Source organism: Callithrix jacchus, chromosome 15, assembly GCF_049354715.1.
Source record: "Callithrix jacchus isolate 240 chromosome 15, calJac240_pri, whole genome shotgun sequence".
Taxonomy (NCBI): Eukaryota; Metazoa; Chordata; class Mammalia; order Primates; family Cebidae; genus Callithrix; species Callithrix jacchus.
The window spans coordinates 29,741,740-29,756,594 of record NC_133516.1 but is presented as its reverse complement, the minus strand read 5'-3'; the positions used below and the strand labels follow the sequence as shown (position 1 = coordinate 29,756,594).

General features: G+C 37.2%; 1 protein-coding gene and 1 pseudogene across 9 annotated transcripts in view; one reads left to right on the top strand and one right to left on the bottom strand.

The window, feature by feature from the left end:
* The window catches only part of SETD2 (SET domain containing 2, histone lysine methyltransferase), a 144,553-nt gene that overhangs the window by 65,828 nt on the left and 63,870 nt on the right, over positions 1-14,855 (top strand). For all 9 annotated transcript variants that reach the window (XR_013527270.1, XR_013527269.1, XR_008476716.2 and 6 more), the window contains 3 exons: positions 1,373-1,499; positions 11,578-11,712; positions 13,501-13,620. Coding sequence is in view for 6 of the 9 variants with exons in the window: in XM_078350658.1 (XP_078206784.1) it covers positions 1,373-1,499; positions 11,578-11,712; positions 13,501-13,620 (382 nt within the window). In the remaining 3 variants the exon portion in view is untranslated. The remainder of the gene's footprint in view (positions 1-1,372; positions 1,500-11,577; positions 11,713-13,500; positions 13,621-14,855) is intronic.
* Positions 11,070-11,207, bottom strand: LOC118148228 (small nucleolar RNA U13; annotated as a pseudogene).

The window sequence follows — 14,855 nt, the reverse complement described above, 5'->3', positions numbered from 1 at the left end:
GAGGTATGAACTTTTTACAAAACTCCAGCCTGGGCCATAGTTCAAAACCCCATCTCAAAAAAACAACAACATAAAACTAATGAAGTAGTAAAAATATCACCATTTTGCAACACTTAGTAAGGTATGGATAGTAAACAATGGTCATTAGTGACTGCTAATATCAGAAAAGAAAACTAATATGTGCTTCATAATGAAAGAACACAACATTACCTGTGAAACAGTTTGTTGCCTTTGGTCTTGAGGACCAGTGTCCTGTACAAGATGCTTTCTGATTATTAAGAAACCAGTACAGTTAAAGTATTGGAAAATTTAAGTGAGATACAAAACTCTAAAAGTTTTTATTTTATTTTTTTCAGATTATACCTGTATCAATTAATAGCTTTTGATGTTTATACTAGAAAAGCACACAAATGCAGAGTTTACTGAATATTTTAACTCTTTTAATGCTACCTTATGATGAGGTTTTAATTCCTGTACTCTGTTCAGTCTGGTGCCAGTAACCAGACTTCTGGCAATGAAGGTCTTTTACATACTCCTTCACATTGTTTCATACATGTTTCATGTCTTAAAACATAGTGAACTCTGAAGTTTCATCAGTTGTGAAACCAATGATCTGATTATAATCTAGGACAAATGCCGGGTGGTTGTTTCCAATTCTGTCTGCTAGTCTTGTCAGATAGTGCATGACTGCAGGGCATGAGTGCAGACTACCTTCTGTGTAGGGCTCCATTTTTTTGCCTCTGTGCTTGTACTGTCCTCTTTGAAGGAAAGAAAAGTAGAAATCAAGTGCTGCTTTGGGAGTTCCTGCTCTGCTTGTTGAATATTATTTTTATGCCTCTCATTGATACTATTATATACTAAATGTCAGTTTACTATTAGAATACTCAATGTTTTGTTTTGTTTTGTTTTCTGAGACAGTCTCACTGTGTTGCCCAGGCTGGAGTGCAATGTTTGTAATCTCAGCTCACTGCAACCTCTGCCTCCTGGAGTCAAATGACTCTTGTGCCTCAGCCTTTTGAGTAGCCAGGATTGAGTAGCTAGGATTACAGGTGTGCACCACCACACCCAGCTAATTTTTGTATTTTTAGTAGAGATGGAGTTTCACCATGTTGGCCAGGCTGGTCTCAAACTCTTGGCCTCCGAAAGAAAGATTATTGAAAAAAGAATGAATATTTTTAAAGAGGAGTTTTCAGGCATTTCTATTAGTAATAGCAGACTTGTTGGAATCTCTTCAAGTTATCATGTTTTTTGTTTTGTTTTGATTTCCTTTCGACTGGTTCGACTTTTCTCTTGTGTGTAATTGTTTTATTGCTGACAGTTTTATATGTTTTACTTCCACATAGTTGACTTCTTTCCTATCCTCTTTGAACAGAAAAGAAGCCCAGAAATGTTTCTGTGGATCAGCCAATTGCCGGGGTTACCTGGGAGGAGAAAACAGAGTCAGCATCAGAGCAGCAGGAGGGAAAATGAAGAAGGAACGATCTCGGAAGAAGGATTCAGTAAGTTTGCATTCTTCTTTCAACTTTCACAATAAAAAATTTAAAAAGTGAGGTGGCTTTTCTGATTGAAGGTTAAAAAGTCATACTACTGCCAGAGAAATCCAAGATTAGATGAAATGTTACCAAAAAAGAGATGCAATTGCTATTTTTATTTCAGATTCATAGAGATTGGAATTGGATACTGAAAACTGTTACAGTATTCTTGAAAACATCTGGGCTAATAGTTTTTCAGATCCTTTAAAACTCTTAAGTACAAATAAAACATTTATCTTTTCTCCCCAATAGCTCACTGTGTCTGCTCTGTTTCTAATATTTTGTTATTGGTTTTTCTTTTGTTTGGTACTCTAAACTTTGAGTGTTCTTCAGATCTCTGAAAAACCTCTTTTGAGTGAGAGGTAAGTTTTGAGAGGAAATAGGCAATCTAAGACTGAGCCAGTGGTAGTCCCAGATGCTGTTTTTATTTAATGAAACAGTAGTTGATAGCCTTGTTTTGTACCCTGTCTTACCTGAGTTACCCCTGGGATGGGGATGGAGTTGTTGGTGGGGGGTATCCTGTTACTAAGGGGACTATCAACTGCAAAAAGGAGTTTGTGTTGTTTAAAATATTCTCCTCCCTTTTTTGAGGATCGCTTTGCTAGATCATTGTTCCTCCAAAATGTGATCCTTGGATCACTTTCTTTAGAAACACCTGGCTGGATCAATAGTGAAAATACACATTTTTGGGCCAGTACCCGGACCTATGAATCTTAGTGGATGGGCTGAGGGTTTACCGGTGTTAGTCAGCAAATCCCCCTGTGATTCTTTTGCAGTTAGCTCCTTCCTGGACTTTTCAGAAACTTAGTACTCATAAGAATTATAGATGACAGCAATTTTTCGGTTTAGATAGGGAGATAGAAGAAGACATGAGGGAGGCGATAAGAGTATAATGGTTAAAAGGTAACATCAGTTTAGCACAAATTAATTTGAGGGAATTAAATATCAATCTGAATTCTATTAGAAGATACAGATAACAAAAGCATTGGAAAGAACCATTTTGAAAGCGGAAAAGGACAATTTATATGACAAACACCTATATTTATACCAGCCAACATGAACAAATATTTTTTTTTCTTCTCTGCACTGTGTTAATTCCTTCAGCATGAACAAATATTCATTGGAATGTCATGTGTTCTTTAGCGCGCGCGCGCGCGCTCTCTCTCCCTCTTTTCTTTTTGTGGCACAGTCTCCGTTGCCCAGGCTGGAGTGCAGTGGCATGATCTTGGCTCACTGTAACCTCTGCCACCTGGATTCAAGTGATTCATCTGCCTCAGCTTCCCAAATAGTTGGGATTACAGGCACCTGCCATTGTGCCCGCCTAGTTTTTGTGTTTTTAGTAGAGTCAGGGTTTTACCATCTTCGTCAGGTTGGTCCTGAACTCCTGACCTCATGATCCACCCACCTTGGCCTCCCAAAGTGCTGGGATTACAGGCATGAGCCACCACGCCTGGCTTCTCTTTTAAAAAAATGTATTCATTTTCAAATAGTTTGGCTTTTTTTTTTTTTTTTTTGAGACTGTTCCACAGGCCGGAGTACAGTAGAGTGATCACAGCTCATTACAACCTTGAACTCCTAGGCTCAAGTGACCCTCCCACCTTGGCCTCCCAAAGTGCTGGTATTATAGGTGTGAACCACTGTGCCCAACTTTTTTTTTTTTTTTTTTTTGAGACAGAATCTCACTATTGCTTAGGCTGGAATTCAGTGATGCATTCATAGCTCACTGCAGCTTCAAACTCCTGGGCTTAAGTGATCCTCTTGCCTTCACCTCCCAAAGTTCTGGGATTATAGGCATGATCTACCATACCCAGCCTTTAGCCCTCTTATTATATAGCATGTATAGTGTAACTGTATGCCAAGCACTTTTCTAAGCACTTGATGTATTAGCTCATTTAATTCTCACAGTAAGCTTATAAATTAGGTAATGATTTTTCCTTTTTTTCAGATAAGAACACATTAAGTCACAGAGAGGTTATAGTGTCATCCAAGTAGGTGATAGAAATGAGCTCCAGTCCAGCATCTTGTCTCTGCTGTTAACCATTATGTTAAACTACAGTCAAACTGTAGAGTGCAGTCCCCTCTGTTCCTACCTCTGAGGCAACAATGGCTGTAACAGTAAATGTTTCTGCATTTTAGAACATACTGAATTGTTTTTGTGTAGAGTTTTAAACGTTTTTAGAAATGGTATGATATGGCTGGGTGTGGTGGCTCTTGCCTGTAATCCCAGCACTTTGGGAGGCCAAGGCAGGAGGACAGCTTGAGCCCAGGAGTTCAAGACCAGCCTAGGTAATATAGTGAGACCTCATCTCTATTAAAACAAAAGAAAGAAAGAAATGGTATAATATATATGTATTTGTTTGCATTTTTTACTTTTATTTTTGAATTTGATCCCTATTGACATATGTAGATGAACATTTATTTCTAACTGCTGTAATTTTTTTCTTTCTTTTTTTTTTAACTCCTGTATGATGGTCATTTGAAATTTTTTCATCATAGAGCAGTTTATTGACATATTTTCCTGCTGATAAATACTTATGTTTACAATTTTTGCTCTTAATTTCAAAGTTAGTATCTGCACTCGTTTCTTTTGCACATATTTCTTTAAGATTTTTCTATGGAAGTGTAGTCACTGGGTAATACATAGTCTGTTAGCCTTCTTCACTTGACTTTTACAGGACATTTTTGTTTAAACTTCATTAAATTGATTTTGTTCTTAACTCTTGTTTCATATAATTGATAGTTTACCAGAGCAGCCACAAAATGGTTATTAAACATGTTGATCTAAATTAGTATCTCCATAAAAACTTTCCAATGGCTATTTCCTATTTTTAAAACTTACAGAATAAGTTTTAAAACTAATTTATTGATGAGAAGTGACCTTATTATGGATTAAGGGGTGGTATTATATCTGTATCATACCTCCATTAGGTGGCTTTTTACCTTTCTGAGAAGATTTGATGATACCTCCAAGAAACTAAAGACTAGATATTTCTGTCTTTGGTTGATTGTTTATATTCAGGTAATAGTGTCTGTTTCAGGATAGGTCTTGGTACCCATGGACTGAATTAGATGTAACTTGTATCCAGTCATTCTGTGGGCTATAATTACTAGTTGCTCCAGATATGAATTTGGAGTTTTTCTGGAACAAGAATGTTTTGGGTGAGACTTAGCCCAGATAGAGGAATGACCCAGGATGAACCTACGTTCCTAGAATGATGTGAAAGATCATTTGCCCTTGACTCTATTGCAGAGGTTAACTCTATTTTAATTTTACTTTATTTCCTGTGGAAATTCCCTTTTTGCATGCCTAGATTCTGAGTTCTGGTAGTTACAGTTGAGCAGAATCACAGAATTCAACTCTTTGAACTCACAAGATTGAGCCTTGGGAATTTCTTTGGGTAAAGGATACCACGGAGAGGACAAGATAGCAGTTTAGAATACAGTTTTGCATGTATAAACTGTTGACAAGATGTTAATAATGATTGCACTGTAATCTGCATCCCCCATGTTACCCCTTGATTGCTAAACATTTTTTATCCTTGTTCTTACAATTGCATCTGTGTATAGCTTATCTCCTTAACGAATATTAAGTTCTTCCGGGACAGGTGATTATCTTCTTTGGGTATGTCACACACTAGGTACTTAGTTAGTTACTTACTTAATGGAAGTGTAATGAATCCCATAATATTGAATACTTTTTATGATACGAACAGAAAATAGTCTGAAACTTCCCTTAGTCTGTACTGTTTGAGTTTTTGAAACTAATAGTAATTAATTTACATAATAAAGAGGATGAGGCCGGGTGTGGTGGCTCATGCCTGTAATCCCAGCACTTTGGGAGGCCGAGGCGGGTGGATCACGAGGTCAAGAGATCGAGACCATCCTTGTCAACAAGATGAAACCCCATCTCTACTAAAAATACATAAATTAGCTGAGCACGGTGGCGTGTGCCTGTAATCCCAGCTACTCAGGAGGCTGAGGCAGGAGAATTGCTCGACCCCAGGAGGCGGAGTTTGCGGTGAGCCGTGATCATGCCGTTGCACTCCAGTCTGGGTAACAACAGCGAAACTCCGTCTCAAAAAAAAAAAAAAAAAAAAAAGAGGATGAAAGGCCACTTGAGTGAGAGAAAATATTTATTTTCTACTCATAACAAATGAATACTACTATCCAGAATATACATAAATAAATATAACTAGTATCCTGTTGTTAAGAAAAGAACAGTCAGTACAAAAGAAAAATAGATAACTTTCAGAGATACTTTACTAATTCAAATAGCCAAAAAACATGGAAAGATGTTCAACCTTATTAGTAATCAGGGAATACAAATTAAATTTACTATTTGATGTCATTTACACATTCACCAGATTGATAAAAATTAAGTTCCATGGTACATAACACCAGATCTCATACACTGTCGGTGGGGGGTGTAAATGGAGAACAATGGCTTTTGAAAACACTTTGACGTTATTTACTGAAGTTGAAAGAGCATATACCATATGAGCCAGCAGTTCCTGGGTGTATGAGTAGAGAGGAACTAGCTATAATGTGTATCAGAAGTCACAACAGCATTGCTTGTAATATTAAAAAAAGTAGAGATAACTCAAATATCCATTAACATAGAATGGATAAATTATAATCATAATAAAAGAAATCGTCATGAAAATAAACTGGCTGCATACAATAACATGATAACTGCTAAAATGTAAGGTTGAGTGAAAGAAGCATGGCAAAAGATTTTGTCCAGTATGTTTTCATTTCCATAAAGATCAAAAATAAACAAAATTTTATATACCTATATAACCTGTACATTCTTGCACATGTATCCCAGAACGTAAAGTGAAAAAACAAAAGGAACAAGGGAGCAAGGACAAGATTGAACCTTTAATTCAAATACAGTTTGCTTCCATTACCAAAAAAAAGGGACATTTTAATGTTTAGGAATTTGCATATGGTTAATAAACTTGTAAAGAATAACTTTCTTAATAGGTTAGTATAAGTTATCTCTAAAGCAGAGGAAGGGTTGCTGTCATAACTGGAAAGCGGTAGGTACGTAGGGCACTACGGGAACACTGGCAGTATTCTGTTTTTCAAATTTACCTGGATGATGGCTATATGGGTGTTACTTATCTGTTCATTAAACCTATTTACTGTTTATATACTTTTCTGTATATGTATTTATACTGTATGTTGTATCCCATCAAAAAGTATTTAAAATGCTACTTAGATCCCTTAGTGCCAGAAATATTAAAGCATTAAAAAAATCTTGAAATGATTAGGTACTTAACAGAATAAATTTTCAAGTACTGTGGAATTCTGCATATATATATTTTATATATATAAATATATTTATAGTAAATATATAGACTATATATTAATTATATTTAAATATATATTTAACATATGCACATATATATTTACTATATAGAAATTTTCTTTCCTTCCCTCCCTCCCTCCCTCCCTCCTTCCTTCCTTCTTTTGGAGTTTCGTTCTGTCACCCAGGCTGGCTGAAGTGCAATGGTGCGATCTCAGCTCACTGTAACATCTGCCTCCCAGATTCAAGTGATTCTTCTGTCTCAGCTACCTGAGTAGCTGGGATTGCAGGGGTGTACCACCACACTCTGCTAATTTTGTACTTTTAGTAGGAATGGGGTTTCACCATGTTGCTCAGGCTGGTCTCGAACTCCTGACCTTGGATGATCTGTCTGCCTCAGCCTCCCAAAGTGCTGGGATTACAGGCATGAGCCACAGCGCCCGGCCCTATAAATTTTCAATTATCAGTCATTTGTTAAAAATATACCCTAATCATTCTTCAATTTATGTTTATTTTTAGTTACTTACCTCATATTCTTTTTGGATGCTGTTGACCCATACATAAAATCTAATACTTTTAGTAAATGTAATTTAATTGAAAGGAAGGGAGACAAATTGAGTCTTCCCAACTCTCTCCTCCAGGTACTCTAAAAGTTACTGCACAATTGATTGCTATACTTTTGCACCCAAAATTAGGGAAGCTGGATTATCACAACTGGAATTGGCATGCATTTATTTGTATGTGTGTACAGTACAACCACTGAGGAATGTTCAAGGGTTATTCGTCTTTATTTTGTTTGTAAGATTTTATACTCCAGTTTCTGCATTTTTACTGTTTATTTTTCTTTAGTTAGAATGTTATTTTATGTATATTTCAGAAATGCCTTATACAATAATATCTATGTTATCGAATGAATGTAATTAACATAACTTACCTTTGTCTCAGGATTTTTAGAGTTAAACAGTCATAACATGCCTAATTTTAAAAAGAAAATACCTCTTTTTTTTTTTTTTTTTTGAGTCAGAGTCTTTTGCTCTGTCCCCACACTGGAGTGCTGTGGCATGATCTCTCACTGCAACCTCTACCTCCTGGGTTGAAGCAATTCTTCTGCCTCAGCCACCCGAGTAGCTGGGGTTACAGGTGTACATCACCATACCTGGCTCATTTTTTTTTTTCTTGCTCCGTCGCCCAGGCTGGAGTGCAGTGGCGTGATCTTGGCTCACTGCAACCTTTGCATCCTGAATTCAGGTAATTCTCCCACCTCAGCCTCCTAAGTAGCTGGGATTACAGGCACCCACCATCATGCCTGGCTAATTTTTATATTTTTAGGAGAGACTGGGTTTCACTATGTTGGCCAGACTGGTCTTGAACTCCTGACCTCAGGTGATTATCCTACCTTGGCCTCCCAAAGTGCTGGGATTACAGACATGAGCCACCATGCCCGGCCTAATTTTTGTATTTTTAGTAGAGGTGAGGTTTCACCATGTTTACCAGGCTGGTCTTTAACTCCTGGCCTCAGGTGATCTACCCGCCTTGGCCTCCCAAATCCTGGGATTACAGGTGCAAACCACTGCACCTGGCCAGAAATCTCATTTTTTAGCACTGTGAATATTTGCATCTAAAAACTCTTGTCAAAAGCAGAGTTCTAGCTGTCACAGGTGAGGGGGAAAGTAGAATTTTAAAGCCCTTAGACTCTTCTAATACCATAGAATTTGGGACACAGGAAGGTTAACATTTAGGATATGCAAGGAAAAGATATCTTTAATGAAATTGTCTTTTTTGGATTAAGACAACTTTAAATTGGTGTTTCTGTTTATATATTTATTCAAAAACTTAAATGGTATTGCAAATGAAAAAGTATGAGCCTTAAATGTACAAGAAAGAAACATGGGTTTGAGTGTCTACATCCTCTCTCAGGCAGCACTTTATATTTTCTCATTTATTCTTGTTCTTTACCAGAATACGAGCTTTCAGGTATAATATGAAATAAAAATGTTCGGTGCTTTGCCTAAAATTATATTAAGAGGATAAATAGCTAGTTAAGTAAAAGAAAAAAAAACAGAAAATTTTCTTAAGATTCTTTCCTTTTAGTCTTGTTTTTCTCTGAATCATTTTATTCTAGTCTTTTATCATTTCTTGCTAAGTTTTAATACTGTCTGTATTCTTCTTAGTCTCTATCTTGTCTAAATTTTATTCTGTTAGTGGCACACAAATTATTCCCAAATTCCACTTTGATCATACTATTGCCCTGTTCAGGATCCTGTTTAGGTTTTATCAAATTCAAGTTATTTTATGTTACCTTGATTGAGATCTTCTAATCTAATACCAGTCTTTTATTTATTTATTTATTTTTTTGAGACAGAGTCTCACTCTCTTGCCAAGACTAGAGTATAGTGGGACAATCTCGGCGCACTGCCATCTTTGCTTGTTCAGTTCAAGCTATTCTCCAGCCTCAGCCTCCTTGGTAGCTGGTACTACAGGCTCCCACTACCACACCCAGCTAATTTTTGTATTTTTATTAGAGATAGGATTTCACCATGTTGGCCAGGCTGGTCTGGAACTCCTGACCTCAGGTGATCCACCTGCCTCATCCTTTCAAAGTGCTGGGATTTTGGGCGTGAGCCACCGCATCTGGCCGTCTTTTTTTTGGTATGGTTTTTCCTAGGCCCACCATGCCTTATCTGTTTTAGCTTTTCTGACCTATGCACTAGCATGATTTCCCATTTTCCTTTGTTCACACTTTCCCAATTACTTTGCTTACCTTTTCCTCTTGTCTTTATCTTATCTATTCCTATTCTCATTTCTGTGATTCATTCTAATTACTCCCTTATTTAGGCCTCCTAGGTTTTATAACATTAACATTTACAGTTAATATTTCCTTCTTTGGTTTCATATGAATTAATTTATATGAAAAAGGCAAGGAAGAAATCTCATTTTTTAGACTGTGAATATTTGCATCTAAAATATTCTCCCCAATATTACATTCTTTGAAGGCATCTTTATATCCTGTAACTGCCATAATGCAGGACTGGAAATAACCTTTGGTAGGTTGATTCCCACCCTCTCCTCAATTATTTACATTTAATATTTAAAATATTCAAAGAATATACATGTTATAAGCCATAAATGTAAAATCTTCGTTAGTGCTTCTCTGCTTTTTTCTCCCTGCCTAACAGTTACCACTGTTGTACATTTTGGGTCTTACTTCCTTGCCTTTTTTTTAAGACAGGATTTCACTATGTCACCCAGACTGGAGTGCAGTGGCAAAATTCTAGCTCACTGCAGCCTCAGTCTCCTGGGCTCAAGTGATCCTTAAGCCTCAGCCTCCTGAGTAGCTGAGACTATAGGCACATGCTACCATACCCAACTAATGTTTTTTATTTTTAGTAAAGATGAGGTCTGGCTGTGTTTCCCAGGCTGGTCTTGAACTCCTGAGCTCAAGAGATCTTCCTTGACTCAGCCTTTCAAAGTGCTGGGATTACAAGTGTGAGCCACTGTTCCCGGTCATCCCTACCTGTTTAAAAGCAACTTTTCACATATGTATCATTAAAAAATCTGGCTTAGAGATGCATAAAAATGGATAAATATAGCATGTAATTGTCTAGAAATTGTTGCTCTTAATGACTTTTAAATTTTTATTTTTTTTGAGACAGATACTTACTTGCTCTTATTGCCCAGGCTACAGTGCAATGGCACAGTCTTGGCTCACTGCAACCTCCACCTCCTGGGTTCAAACAGTTCACCTGCCTCAGCCTCCTGAGTATCTGGGATTACAGGCACGTGCCACCACACCTGGCTACTTTTGTAATTTTAGTAGAGATGGGGTTTTACCATATTGGTCAGGCTGGTCTCGAGCTCCTGACCTCAGGTGATCTGCCCACCTCAGTTTCCCAATGTGCTGGGATTACACTGTTCCTGGTCCTTAATGGCATATTTTTAAGGTTGATGGATGTTGTTGCATTTGGCTGTACTTGACTCCTGTCACTGTGATATTATATTTCTTTAAATGAACAGGGCAGTTTATCCAACTTGTACAGATATTTGGGTTGTTAGCAATTTTTTGCTATTACAACTGTTGCTTCAATGACCATTCTTAGGAATCTCCAGGTACACATGTTCAGAATTTCTCTAGAGTTTATTCTGATAAGTAGAATTTCTGTGCATGGGGATACAACTGTTTTATTTTTCAAGCTAATACTTAATTTTTTTCTGAAGCAACCTGCCCCCATCAGCTGGGTCATTCATATGGTGACATCATAACAAAGTCATTATACATTATGGTGTATAACTTATATAAGTTTGAGGGAGATACATCTCACACAGCAGCATGAAAACCCAATCATCATTTATGAACCATAAAGGATCTCTGAAGTACTTTTGGTTTAATATAATTTGTTCATGGTATCCCATAAGGGCAGGTTTTTCTGTTTTGGTTCATTGCAAATCTCCAGCACCTAGAATTTTACTTGACTCATGATAAATTCATGGTACGTATTTGATGAGTGATAAAATGCGTTTCAAATGTATCATACCAATTTATGCTTTCATCAACAGTAGACTTAATATTATCAGCCTTCTTAATTTTTTCCCCAGTGTAGTACCATGGTTTCCCAGTTTGGTCTTAATTTCTGTTTTCCTGATAACTGATAAGGTTGAACAACTTTTTGAGTTGCTTGGTTTTGTTGTTGTTGTTGTTGTTGTTTTATAACAAAGTATTTTTATTTGCTGTGGTAGGTGGATGGAGAGCTAGAAGCTCTGATGGAAAATGGTGAGGGTCTCTCTGATAAAAACCAGGTGCTCAGCTTATCCCGGCTAATGGTTCGAATTGAAACTTTGGAGCAGAAACTTACCTGTCTGGAGCTCATACAGGTGAGCAAATTGATGTTTATTTTTTATTTCTGGTTTTGGGGTTGGGAATGAATGAACGAAGATGAATGAAGAAGGAATAATTCTGATAAAGGCTAATCTTACTTGTTATTTATTATTTTGTTATTTTTTCTTTTATTTATTTTTTGAGGTGGAGTCTTGTTCTGTCATCCAGGCTGGAGTGCAGTGGCTCAATCTTGGCTCACTGCAACCTCTGTCTCCTGGGTTCAAATGATACTCCTGCCTCAGCCTCCTGAGTAGCTAAGTAGCATCTGCCACCACGCCTGGCTAATTTTTGTATTTTTTTTGTTGTTGTTAGAGATGGGGTTCCATGTTGGCCAGGCTGGTGTCGAACTCCTGACCTCAGATAATCCATCCGCCTCGGCCTCCCAAAATGCTGGGATTACAGGCATGAGCCACCACGGCCGGCCAATCTTATTTTTTAAATGGGTATGTGAGTTGTGTATGACTTTCAAAGCTTATATTGTATTCTTTAAAATGGCTAGAGGGTGCAGTCTCATTTAATCTCTTAGTACAGGATCCCCAATCCCCAGGCCATGGGCTGGTTAAGAATGGGGCCACACAGTAGGAGGTGAGTGAGCATTACCGCCTGAGCTCCACTGCTGTCAGATCAGCAGTGGCATTTGATTCTCACAGGAGCATGGATCCTATTGTGAACTGCACATTCGCAAGATTTAGGTTGTACACTCCTTACAAGAATCTAATGCCTGATGATTTGAGGTAGAGCAGTTTCATCCTGAAACCATCCCCCACCCAGTTCATTGAAAAATTGTCTTCCATGAAACTGGTGCCTGGTGCCAAAAAAAGGTTGGGGACCACAGCCATTAGTAGACCTGGTTTGCTTTCTCTCTATATTCAAAAAATGTGGTGGCTTTTTTTTTTCTTTTTAAATATAATAATTCATTACATGTAGCATAGCTTTTTATTCTCCAATTACTACGTGGTCTCAAAGCATTAAATTTTAATAGTAGTCTTGTTTATATCAGTTCATTAAGTATGCCGTAAGATGTTAGATAACAAAAAATGTTTTTTTTTTTTTTTTTTTAAGGGTCTTGCTCTGTTGCCTAGGCTGGAAGGCAGTTGTGCAATCATAGCTCACTGCAGCCTTGAACTTCTGGGTTCAAGTGATCTTCCTGCCTCAGTTGCCTCAGTAGCTAGGACTATAGGCATACACCACCACATCCAGCTAATTTTTATTTTTATATTTTTGTAGAGTTAAGGGTCTTGCTATTTTTCCCAGGCTGGTCTTGAACTCCTGGCCTCAAGCAGTCCCTCCCTCTTCTACCTTCCAAAGTGCTGGGATTATAGTTATAAGCCACGGTTTAAAAAACCATGATGATTTCAAAAAAAAAATTAACAGGAAAAAGAGGCCTTTTCAACAATCATCTGAAAGGGAGAGAAGAAAGAATTATTTAAGGACTAATTTTTATGGTTTTAGCTTTATTTAAAATGTTACATGCAATTTTTTCTTAGTTCTTCAGAATTTATTTTTATTATAAATGACCTATTAATATTTGTATAATTTTCTACTTAGTAAAAATCCCAGTTGACTGGCAATATTTTATGTATCAGAGAAGATTATAATCTTCAAAGCATTTGTTGTACAGTTCTATTTAGGTTAATGAAAATGGAGTTTCTGGAGTTTTTTGTGTGTGAAAATAAGTGAACTCTATAATGTGTAATATGTAAGTGAACTCTCCTTGGGCTCTTTGTAATACTCTGGTATTGCCTCTCAATACCCTTTATCCTGTCTCCCTTCCCCCATGAAAGAACACACACTCACAGTCCTGCCTGAAGTCCTTTCTGGAACGTCATGGGCTGTCTTTGTTGTGGATCTGGATGGCAGAGCTAGGTGACGGCCGGGAAAGTAACCAGAAGCTTCAGGAAGAGGTCAGTTCACATTTAGCTTGCTTGGTTCTTAAGACCACTATTTGCTTAGGTTGTGGGTATGTGATAATATCAGCAATTATGAATATAGCACTGCATTTATCACTGGTATTAAGTAATCAAATGATTTTGTCTTCTCAGTATCATTCCTTTAACTATCTAACCATACATACACCTTGTTAGTAGTTTGTCCCATGGTTTTCCTATAGTATGTTTTTAAAGTTGGTACTACGTAGTGGGGAACTACAAGAGCAAGATATAAAAATAACAACAACAGCAACAATATAGTTAAGTGAAAGATTCAGTTTGTTGTTAAAATCAGAGTTTTAAAAAGACAGGAAGTCATATAAAATTTGAATTATAGGGGGCCTAAAGAATTGGTAAAGATCTGAATTCTGCATAACAACAGTGTGAACATTTTAAGGAATCTTTTAAATAAGTGTTTTAAAAGATCTAAGTAAAGGTTCATTGGCAGCATTGTTTGTGGAGTTATGATGTCTTTACCTTTTTATGAAATTAATAATATTTTCTAACTTTCTAATTTGTAATATAATCCTAAAGTCATTTATTTAATAAAACACTTTTAAAATCAAACAAACAAAAGGGAATGGGCAGATAAGTAATTGTTCTTGCCTCCATCCTTCTCCCAGGACATCTGGCTTGAGGAAATTGAGGAAGCCCTGGGATTTTTGTGGAACTAACTACACTGAGGAATACGTCAGAAAAGATACTTGGATTTCAGAATGGGGGAGGTTGTCTAAAAATGAGGAGAGGATCTCTCTTTGCTAGATAGCTGTTTATCAAAAGCTGAAGAGATGTCTGCATTTTTGTGTGTATGACAGGCATCATTTAAATATGTCATTACAGAACTCCCAAGTCCATATCACAGGCACTTGGTGAACTTTTTAAGAAAAGATACCCAGAATTGATGCAGTAGTGTGTATGTTTAAAAAGCTACCCAGGTTTGGGAACTACTGGTAGAGAATATTGATCAGTCCTATTTGATGTTGTGATGTTGCTCCACATTTTATTCTTGCTGGTCAATCTTATTATTAGAAGGTTTTCTTAGGCTGGGTGCGGTGGCTTATACCTGTAATCCCAACATTTTGAGAGGCTGAGGCGGGCAGATTACTTGAGATCAGGAGTTCAAGACCAGCCTGGCCAACATGGTGAAATGCCATCTCTGCAAAAATACAAAAATTAGCTGGGTGTTGTGGTGGGCACCTGTAATTTCAGCT